This window comes from Babylonia areolata, chromosome 7, assembly GCF_041734735.1.
Source record: "Babylonia areolata isolate BAREFJ2019XMU chromosome 7, ASM4173473v1, whole genome shotgun sequence".
NCBI lineage: Eukaryota > Metazoa > Mollusca > Gastropoda > Neogastropoda > Buccinidae > Babylonia > Babylonia areolata.
The window spans coordinates 41,780,896-41,792,424 of NC_134882.1; the positions used below are offsets into that span (position 1 = coordinate 41,780,896).

General features: G+C 39.4%; 1 protein-coding gene across 1 annotated transcript in view; it reads right to left on the reverse strand.

Moving 5' to 3' along the window:
- Window positions 1-11,220, reverse strand: part of LOC143283846 (acylglycerol kinase, mitochondrial-like) — a 28,724-nt gene extending 17,504 nt beyond the window's left edge. Inside the window, exons 1-8 of the mRNA XM_076590222.1 lie at window positions 11,059-11,220; window positions 9,906-9,945; window positions 8,575-8,654; window positions 7,228-7,303; window positions 5,319-5,417; window positions 4,002-4,034; window positions 3,624-3,715; window positions 342-411 (exon numbers count right to left, since the gene is read on the reverse strand). Coding sequence (XP_076446337.1) covers window positions 342-411; window positions 3,624-3,715; window positions 4,002-4,034; window positions 5,319-5,417; window positions 7,228-7,303; window positions 8,575-8,654; window positions 9,906-9,945; window positions 11,059-11,168 — 600 coding nt within the window. The 5' untranslated portion in view covers window positions 11,169-11,220. The remainder of the gene's footprint in view (window positions 1-341; window positions 412-3,623; window positions 3,716-4,001; window positions 4,035-5,318; window positions 5,418-7,227; window positions 7,304-8,574; window positions 8,655-9,905; window positions 9,946-11,058) is intronic.
- Window positions 11,221-11,529: the final 309 nt, after the last annotated feature.

Sequence of the window (11,529 nt, forward strand, 5' to 3'; positions counted from 1 at the left end):
CATAATATATGACAGAGATTCATGGATGTTCCAGCAGTTTTTAATATTTATATCAGGGCTTGATTTAGAAAGACTGACTGATTTTCAAAATTTTGAATATTTCTGTTTAGCTTGATTAATATGACAGAGATTCACTGACCGATTTTCAATCAGTTCTAAAAACTTATGTCAGGGCTTGACGGTGAGATGTCTTATTACTGAGTTCACCACAAAGTTTGGCCAAACAGAGGAAACCAATAGTGGCAAATGGCCTAGTCTGCATCTGTTTGGCATGGTACACTACATGACACCAGATTACATGACAGAAATTCAGTGATTTTCAATCAGTTTTGAACACTTACGTCCACTTTGAGAACGTCCACCTTCTTCGTGACGTTTTTCACCACAGCCATTGCTGCATCAGCCATCATTCTATGGAACACCATGCACACAAGATTAAAAAAAATAAAGAGTGGTAACTCTCTCATTGCATAAGGTAAACAACTTAAGTCAATACTGCTTGTGCCACACAGGTAAATAAAAGGTACACTGAAACAAACCCAGATACTTCCTCAAAAAAGGGAAGCTCTGGGCTTGTCCTTATACTGATCATTTGACATGTGCACACAGCAGCAATGACAGAAGAAATGTGCAAACACAAATTAGCTTCTTTTTTATTTTTATTTTACCTTATTTTTTTTATTCAAGACTGGCATAACCTTTTAATCCTGAATATGCTAAACAGAATATATGGACAATACAGAACAAACACACTGCTGGCCTGATGGTTATTTGACTCAACATGAGAGAATAATGAAGCTAGGAGAGTAAATGATTACTAAACAATAAAGAGTGGTAAATCTCTCCATGTACAAGGTATGCAACTTCATTTAAATGCTGCTTATGTCAATTCTTTCAGGCACAAAAGACTTTACAACTTTATTTGTTTGTTTTCAGAAGATCTGGTTGTGGACTTTCAGTTCTGTTGATCGCCATCGCCGTTCCAACTGGTGACGTTTGCATTTTGCAAGTCAAATGTCTTCTGTGTGCCATGGGACGGAAGGTCTATCAGACAGCATGAGGGTAGTGGGGGGAGCATGTTCATCCAGCAGTTGAGAGAGAACAGTGTTGCAATGTGTGGAGACGTCAGTACAGGAAGAAAATTTGGAAAGACATTCAGCAGCTTGAGAAGAAAAACTGTTGATGTTGATGGATTTTAGGTTGCAGCAAGTAACAGATTTGTTTGCTCTGGTAAGTTTGAAATATTAAGCAAGAATACAACAGCAGTCACATGTGGTGAGCCAGTCCAATGTATGGCCAAATCTGTGTGTTGGTTCTGTGACAAGCTGAGATAGAGAATGATTGGACAGAGATTGACATAGGCATTTGACATCAGTGGAGGTTTGGTTGTCGAAATGAAAATTGAAATCCCCGAGGATGATAAGTTTGCCAGAACGAAAGTTATAGTGATCAAGTAGTGTTCGAAACTCATCGTGAAACAGAGAAGACGTTAGTTGTTTTTACGACTAGGAGGAGGATGATAGAGACAACAGAAGATGATTGAGTGACTGGCGACACTGAGAGTGACTTCGAGCATTTCGAAAGTATCATGTGGAAAGGCGTGGTTATGGGAGAAGGAGAGGGAAGACTCCAAGATGTCTCTGTAGATGATGCCGATGCCACCTCCACGAGACAGTCGAGGAAGTGACTTGGTTTTGTATCCAGAGGGGGTCAGTTGTTACAGTATGGGTTCATGACCTTGTGATTTTAGCCAGGTTTCGGTAAGAAATACGATATCAAAGCTATTTTCAAAAATATAATCAGAAATATAGTCAGTCTTTTGATCAGGGCAGACAGACTGAGCATTGAACAGACAGGCATTAAAGAGATCAGAGGCAGGCTGAGAGGAATTTAATGGTGAATCAGGTGAGTCAGACAGACAGGCAACAGACGGAGATGGTGGTGACTGAGCAGTGGAGGACAGTGCGAAGGAAGAGAAAGGTCCGAGAGGTGAGACAGGTGTGGAAGGATACACCACAGTTTGGAAAAGTGTCAGAGAGGACAGTGTCACAGGAAGTAAAGGAGTCAGCTTGAACATGAATGTTGAGGTTGTCAGTGACAGTCACAGCAACAGCAGGGCAGACATCGGAGACAGGACGATCAGCACAGGAGACAGGGCCACACAAACAGTGAAGTCTGCCCGCTCTGGTTCCCCTGTTTGTCTTTGATCTGACGATGCCCAGACTGATGATGCGTTGAGTCGTGTCATCGCAAAGTGGGTGTTGCTTCACCCATGACATAGTTGACAGCAACCCTACAATGTTACTGCTGTTCGCCATGGTGACAGTGGCACAAATGAGAGCAGAGGTCAGACGGTATGAGAGGGCTGGGTACGTGAAAAACGTGCCAAACGGCGGAGAGTGTCGTAGGCAGGGCGAAGATGATCGCTGACGCGATGATTAGGGTCAGGTGAGCAGCATTCATTTGTCAGTTTGTAAATAAAAACACAAACGTGAAGAATATGAAATGTCAAACTGTTACAAAAGTAAACAAAAACGATAAAAACTGTTCCGACCTTCGGAGTCCTTGAAATACAATGCACACACAGATATAAAAAATGTCCAAATCAGAACAGGATAAACACAGAAACAGGCACAAAACGCAGAGACCAACAGAGTGCAGCCAGTGGGCGCAATGGCAGGTAACTCTGAAAAAGATGCGAACGGTCCTTCTCTGACGTGTTTGTGCATGTGTTGTCACTTGCTTTTATTCAACAGGGAACGTTCCTCCTCTGATGTGTATGTGCGTGTGTTGTCACTCGCTTTTATTCAACAGCGAATGTTCCTCCTCTGACGTGTTTGTGCATGTGTTGTCACTTGCTTTTATTCAACAGGGAACGTTCCTCCTCTGATGTGTATGTGCGTGTGTTGTCACTCGCTTTTATTCAACAGCGAATGTTCCTCCTCTGACGTGTTTGTGCATGTGTTGTCACTCGCTTTTATTCAACAGCGAATGTTCCTCCTCTGACGTGTTTGTGCATGTGTTGTCACTCGCTTTTATTCAACAGCGAATGTTCCTCCTCTGACGTGTTTGTGCATGTGTTGTCACTTGCTTTTATTCAACAGGGAACGTTCCTCCTCTGATGTGTATGTGCGTGTGTTGTCACTCGCTTTTATTCAGCAGCAAGCAAACTACACACTCTGGAGACTGCACTGTGATCTGCCTGATCTTGAGACAGCATGCCCAGGTCTTCATGATGTGAATATCAATACGTATGACAAACACATACCATACAGTTGGCTCATTATCTTAAAGCATTTCTCACAAACCACAAGTCCAAAACACAAAGAGGCGGGTGAGAGTAATCTGGTCTCATAAGTACACACAAATGCACACACACACACACACATATCCTGCAAATCAAACACTTGGCTGGTATCAGAAAGCATTTCTCAAAGATCTATATATAAAGCCCAAAAGATGTAGGTTTTCAGAGTTCTTCACACACATGCATGTACGCAGACACATACATGCACACACACAAACAAGGTTTCTATATCTCACTCTCTCCAAATTTCTCCTAAAAAAAAAAAAAAAAAAAGAAAAAGAAAAAGAAAAAAATAACAACAACAAAAACTGTATACCTGACCGGGCCTTTATCCACCCCATACAAGAGGCGAGCAAAGGTGTTGGTGTACCCCACTGGTATCACACCCACAGGGATGTTGTGGAATGTCTGGCAAAACAGTCATCACACACTTATCAACATCAATGAATGTAAACAATTATGATCACATCTGTCTTGGTGTGAATGCTATCGTATGGTAAGGCATGGTAAGGTATGGTACAGTAAGGTATGGTATGATATGCAAAACTATGGTATGATATGGTATGGTATGGTATGGCATGATTTGGCATGGTATGGCACAGTAACTGCATGGTATGGTATGGTCCATATGGTATGGCATGGCATGGCATGGTGTGTTTGGTGTACATCCACAAAATGACATAAACTTTCTTACCTTGTTGTCTTTGCGCAGAATTCCAGTAACAGCCTGCAAAAAGTTTGACAGGTGAATGAATCACTTCTTGTGTCAGAACATAACATGAAAGATTAAACATTCATAAAAAAGAACACTCTGGTGTTCTACTCTACTGTATTCTGACATATATACACACAATCCAAATCATTCATTAACTGAGACACACATATCAAAACAATTATTAACTGAGATATGCATAGGGATTCCATGATGGGTCAGTTTTGCAGTTTAACAGTTGCTGTGCAACATCTCCAATCATCATCTGTTTTCTTTCTTTTCAACTTTGTGGGATGCATCTCCCATCTTTAATCTTATCTACGAGCCGGCTTTTATGTGTGTGACTGTTTATACCCCGCCATATAATATATGCAGCCATACTCTTTTCAGGGATGTGAATGCTGGGTATATCATGTCCATCATCCATCGAACACTGATACGGATCAGAATCTTTAACATGTGTATTTCATTTTTCGCGTGTGTGGACACATGAAGGGGACTTAAGGCACTAGCAGGTCTGGCTACATGTTGAACTGAGAGACAAGAAAATGTCCACCCTTAATCCACCAGCTGCTGATACTGGGATTGAAATCAAGACCCTGAGACTGAAAGTCCAGCACTTAACCATTCTGCTATTTCACCCACCATAATTATTAGTCAAACAGAGCATCATAAAATGCCCTAATGAACATTGTTACGTCCCTCTAAAAAAAAAAAAGATATATATAGACATACATACACACAAAGCAAATACCCATTTCTTGTTTTTGATGATAACAACAGCAACAATACTACCACTACTACTGCTACTACTACTACTAATATCAAAAAGTATTCATATAGTGCTGAATCATGTGCAGAGACAAATCAAAGCACTTATACTCCAGTCATTCACACGAATGCATCTCTTATTTAGTGAGATGGAAAACAAAACTTAAAAATACATGTAAAGAGACAGACAGAGATAAAGTAGAACAGAAAGAGGCAGGCGAGGGAGGTGTGTGTGGCTACTTTATTAAGAGGTAGGTTTTTAAGGCCAGACTTTGAAAGACTAAGAGAAAAGATTTGATGAAACCAAAGAGGGGGCTCATTCCAAGAGCAAGGCCCAGCCACAGAGGGAAAAAGAGGGGTCGATAGTGAAGTGTTTGAATATGGGAACACAGAAAATGAGCGGATCTGAAGCTGTTTGTTGACAGGGAGATGGGGTGTAGAGGCAAGCAGCCACAGAGACAAAAATTTTCGATGTTCCTGTGGTCCTGTGTTATTGACGTTGGCAATGTTGTCCCAAGGAACACTGACCTCCAGCAGTGTACCGTCGCCCCCGGCAACAATGATGGCGTCCGTCTCCCCGCTCTCCAACACACTGATGAACTTCTTCACCTGCCCTTCATACTCAGTCTGCACACACAGACACAAAGGCACGTACACACAAAGACACACACACACACACCACACACACATGACATATCACACACACTCTCATACATGCACACACACACACACAAATGACACACCAAACACACACACACACACACAGAATGACAGAACAAATATGTTCACTTTTGCTAGGTTCAAACATCTTAATTACAAAAAGAAAAAAAAACCCCAACAACCAAAGAAATAATAAAAGGGATTGCGAAATACACCAAAGCTTTCTATGAGAAAAAAACAACAGCAAGTTTGCGTGTGTGTGTGTGTGTGTGTGTGTGTGTGTGTGTGCACGTGTGTTGTGTGCCTGTGTGTGTGTGTGTGTGTGTGCGTGTGTGCGCGTGCGCACATGAGTGTGTGTGTGCTTGCGTGTGCGTTTGTGTGCAAGCTCATGTTTGCATTCTATCGAATATATTTGTGTTGAGGTGAACTCTGTGTGTGTGTGTGTGTGTGTGTGTGTGTGTGTTTGTGTGCATGTGCGTGTGCGTGTAAGCTCATGTCTGCATTCTACCTTATGTATTTGTGTCAAGGTGAACTGCATTAAAACCATGTCTGCATTCTACCTTGTGTATTTGTGTCAAGGTAAACTGCATTAAACTCCAGCCACAGCAGATTTCTCTGCATGGAATACGGGCTGTTCAAGGACTAGTGAAGGCTAGGGGGAGTAAAAATTCCTGACTCCTGCAGGATTCGAACAAGTGAATACTTGCTTCTTTGTCAGGGACCACTTGGCCACTGTAGTGTGTATGCAGGCATATGCACTTTTGTATCTGATTGTGTGTACAAAATGTGTGTTAGTGTCAGCAATACATTCAATGTGAAACTTTAAAAAAATTCATAAACCATACCATCATTTATAATTTAAAAAAAAAACAGGTAATTTTATCTATTGATGTATTTCTTCATTCATTTCTTCATTTGTGTATCTATTCATTTATTTGTTTATTTATTCATTTACTTTTTATTTTTTGTATATCATTCATTATTATCATTCTTTTCTCAAATCCTAAGCGTGTTACACTGCTGGTCAGGCATCTGCTTAGCAGATGTAGTGCAGCCTGCATGGATTAGTCCAAATGTAGTTGAGAAACAGAACTGAACTCGAGTATGACAATGAATCAGGATTCCAGTGCATCTTTACAATACTTTACAAAAAGCAACTGGAAACAAGACAAAACAAAACCAACAATAGCAGAAACAGCGATAACAACAATACCAGAGCAATAAGAAAACAAAATCAGTGTCATCAAAATTCGTATCAGGTTAAAAAAAGTTGAGATGACGGGCGCAACAGCCGAATGGTTAAAGCGTTGGACTTTAAATCTGAGGGTCCCGGGTTCGAATCTCGGTGACGGCGCCTGGTGGGTAAAGGGTGGAGATTTTTCCGATCTCCCAGGTCAACAGATGTGCAGACCTGCTAGTGCCTGAACCCCCTTCATGTGTATACGCAAGCAAAAGATCAAATACGCACGTTAAAGATCCTGTAATCCATGTCAGCGTTCGGTGGGTTATGGAAACAAGTACATACCCAGCATGCACCCCCCCGAAAGTGGAGTATGGCTGCCTACATGGTGGGGTAAAAACGGTCATACACGTAAAAAGCCCACTCGCGTATATACAAGTGAACGTGGGAGTTGAAGCCCACGAACGCAGAAGAAGAAGAAGAAGAAGAAGGGACAGAAATCATGGCATCAAAAATCAGTCAATTCTGTGTGGATCACGAAAAGTGCAAGGTGAAGCAAACAAAATGCAAAACTAAAGCACAACAGTTGCCCCTCACCTTGACAACATTCACCTCCATCCCTGCCAAGTATAAAATTGGTGCTGCATTCTTCTCAAACAGTTTTCGGGATTTCCTGCACATGCATTTTACCAATGATCAATCATACAGACGATATATGGGCCTGAGTGGTCAGATGGGTTATAACTATAACCAAAAAAAACAAAAAAAAACAAAAAAACAAAACAAAAATGAATCAATAAAGAAACTGGATTAACGGTATAGTTGCACTGATATTTCATAAAAGACTCTGCCATCATGTTTGTTCTATTTTTGAAGTGATGTATACACATGTTGATTTCTGGTATTGTAAACATTGTCATCTGTATATCAAAAAAGTATAATTATAAATTTAATTATGACTTTCAAGGCAAGTTGACTCATAACCACGTATACTACTAATATAGATTAAAAGGAAAAAAAACGTATGAGACAGATGGAGAGGCAGGCAGAAACAGAGACAGATACAACTTTACAAGCAAGGAAAATATGGTTTTGTGCATACATGCGAGCATGCAAGTGCATATATGTGTTTGTATACATGTGTGTGTGCATGTGCAGCATGCTTGCATGAAAGACATTGAGAAAACATTTGCTGTGATTTGGAGAACAGTTAACAACATCACCAACTGTGTGTGTTGCACACAGCCATTGAAGAGATAAATGTCTGGCTTGGTAAACTTTTTTTAACTTTTTTTTTTTCCAAAGGATTTCAATCAATGATCAACAGCACTGAAACTTTATAACTGCAAAGTTAAAGAAAAGCTCTTGCATTTTTACTCAGGCTGTTCTATGAAAGTGGCCTAAATTTCCTGACGAAGAGTAAGACTGGTTATTAGTGTTCACAGAAGCTGAGAAAGCACACACACGCATCTGTGGGCAAATTTTTTTCTCCCTTACAACAAAGGTTCTGTTCTTCTAAATATTTACAACATATATTTCTTTATCCAGCACATTGAAAGGATAAATTCAATAAAAGATTTGAAGCACTGAATACTACTAATAGTGAATAAAGCAAAGATTTAGGCATTATATTTGTAAATGCATCTTGCCTTCTATACGTGAAGAAACAAAGACTTTCAAAACACCTTTCCTTACAAGATGTATACAGAAGTAGAAACACTAGGTACAAGAAAGACAAGGGTTTTTTTTCACTGCTGATTCTTTCACTCTCTCACACACAAATACCTCTCAAACATCCCAACCCACCCAAACCCCCCTTCAACACACACTCTCTTTCTCCGAGTCTCTCTCTTGGCCTGTGTACTTGGGTGAATTCTTCTTAATAAAGTTACAGTGTTCAGTAAGTACTGTCTGATGAAAAACTCAATGAATGGAATGACTCACCCTGCCTGGGCTGCAGGGTTCAGAAACACAGTCACCCGCCGTGGTCGCTGAGTCAGAGTTATTTTCTCTTCCCCGTATTTCTGATGAGAGAAAATAAAAAATACACAGCTCTAGGTATTGTCTACTATGATCACAAAATTTGCAGAATATGGAATTGAGAATAAAATGCGCAAACACACACATATAATAAAAATCAGACATACACACACAGACACAGACACACACACATACATGCGACACTTGCATACACACACACTCCAAACACACAGACACATATAATATACACTTGCAGCAACTTGCCAATGAACATGTGCAAATTTCAATTTATAAGTATCATACATTATCAAAAATGGATCTGTGTTAAATGTAATCACAATATTAATCACTTAATATCAAATTCATATTAACATGCTAATTACTATCTTAGTAACAGCACTGTTCTAAGCTGGCCTCCTTAGTCCATTTCAATTGCAGGTCATGTTTCACAGCTGATTGCAAACAGAACATTATTATCATTCATTCTCAATGACGGGTGCCATAGCAGAGTGGTTAAAGCATTGGACTTTCAATCTGAGGGTCCTGAGATAAAATCCCGGTATCTGCGCCTGGTAGGTAAAGAGTGGAGATTTTTCTGATCTCCCAGATCAACATGTATATATATAAATAAATATGTGCAGACCTATTAATGCCTGAACTTCCTCATGTGTATACATACACAAGCAGAAGATCAGATACACACAAGACCCTGTAATCCATGTCAGCGTTCAATGTGTTATGGAAACAAGAACATACCAAGTATGCACACCCCCGGAAATGGAGTATGGCTGCCTAAAGTAAATGGTGGGGTAAATGAACAAAACTGTCATACACATGAAATGTTACATGTCTGCATGAGCATGTATACATGTGTGTGTGTGACTGAAACCTGACTGAATGACACAGGAAATGAATGATGAGTGCCCAAATGGCAGCTGTCAATCAGCTCTACCCAGGTAGGCAGCCTGTTGTGCAAGTAATGCGCTTGGTGACAGGTCTCCAGCCAAGGACAGGTGCTATGTAAGTACTCATATCATCATACAAAAGTTGCCTGTAGCTAACCGATAGGCCTAGTTTGCATCAGTTTGACATGGTACAGTATATGACACCAAACTATCTATCATGAAATAACTTTGTATTATATTGAATATCATAAACCCCATGTCATGCAAACACATTTTAAATCATCACCATCTTATTTCTGTTATTAAGGTTGCTTTTGAATAGATTAATAAGCAATCTGATGTAGTTCAATGCCAAATCCCTCAAATGGCTATTTTGCATAAAACAAATACCTTTGCTTCAGCACAGTAGATTCTTCTCAGAAGATGCTCCCTGAAAATAAAATAATTAAAACCAAATTTTAAAAATATGAAATGATGAAGTAAGGTATAAATCATAATAAAAATGATCCGTTTTAATTAATCATCGAACAATCCACAAAAGCTTCTTTTTTAACATCAAAGACCTATGATTTATGAGATTAGACTGTATGCAAGTATGCATATGACAAATACACAGTACACAATGAAATAGTAAACAAACAAAAAACCAAGAACAATATTAATTACTTGGATTGGATTATATGCTTTAACTTGTATAAGTTTTACTATAGATACTAGCGTTAATCAATTAACATACATGTATCCCACTGACACATACTATAGTGACATGCAGCACATCAAACACAAACACACACATGCACAAACATGTAAACACACACATACAAACACACACACTCTTCCTATTTACATAAGTGGAACATGTAAAGTTCTGTGATGTTTGTTGTAATTGAACCAATGACCAAAGTGTTGGCTGTCCTAATCATACATGAATTCCAAATTACATATGTATATACTAGTATTTAATAACACTGATAGTAGATTCCTTTACAACAAAACAACACACCCACAACAGCAACAACAAAGTTAGAAACACACAAGGCATGAAATCATTAAGCACAGTGAGTCATTGAGTCTGTCGAGCACATGACTGCAAGTGCTGCAGTCAGACCTGAAGTTTATTTTTTTTTTTTAGTGTTGACATGGAGTCAATCCAGAAAAAAAAGAAAAAAAAAGAGAAATAAAACAACAACATAAAACACCAACAAAAAGAAACAAACAAAGAAAAAAAAACCACGCAAGGTCTGAGATACAAATTATGTAAATCAAATGAAATATGAGAAAATCAGAAAAAAAGAATAACTGCACTTTCTGAAGTCAAATGTTGAACAATTACTCAGCCATCTGAATGTATTAAACTTGATGTGACTGTGTTATGCAAACCTGCTGGGTTTTTAGGACAAATAAATCAAATCTGGTTCTGATTCAATACACGAAAGAGACATGTATACATGTTCATCACCACTCTACAAAGACTTCAACCACACACGATACAGTGAAGGGCACTCATGTCAAAGCACTCGACCATTTGTATTTTCCCTCTTACTCATATCTGTCGTGGCCATATTTGACTCCATATATACTCAGAAGAGTGAAGAACGTAGATTTCTTCCAATGGTTTCTCAAAGTCTTCCCAATTTTCACAACGAATGCCATAATTCTGACTGTAACGGGCCCAGCATAACAAACACATGTGTACTTGTTGATAAACGGCCCGGAAGTTGGATTTCGTGCACAGTTTAAACTGAAACTGAAAACTGCACAGTTTAAGAAAGGGCCCAAGTGACGATTCTGTCTTTCATACTCCATACACTTTGAAACTGCATCAGTACATGTTATTATTGATTTTTTTTAATCAGCTGATCTACGTTGACATATACACCTTACACTTTTTATCTCTGTGTCTCAGTGTCTTTGTCTGTCTGTCTGTCTGTCTCTTTCTTCATCTAAACTCTGTGTGTGTGTGTGTGTGTGTGTGTGCAGCCCACACGGGCCCAACACAAGTCGCTGCTCAGCT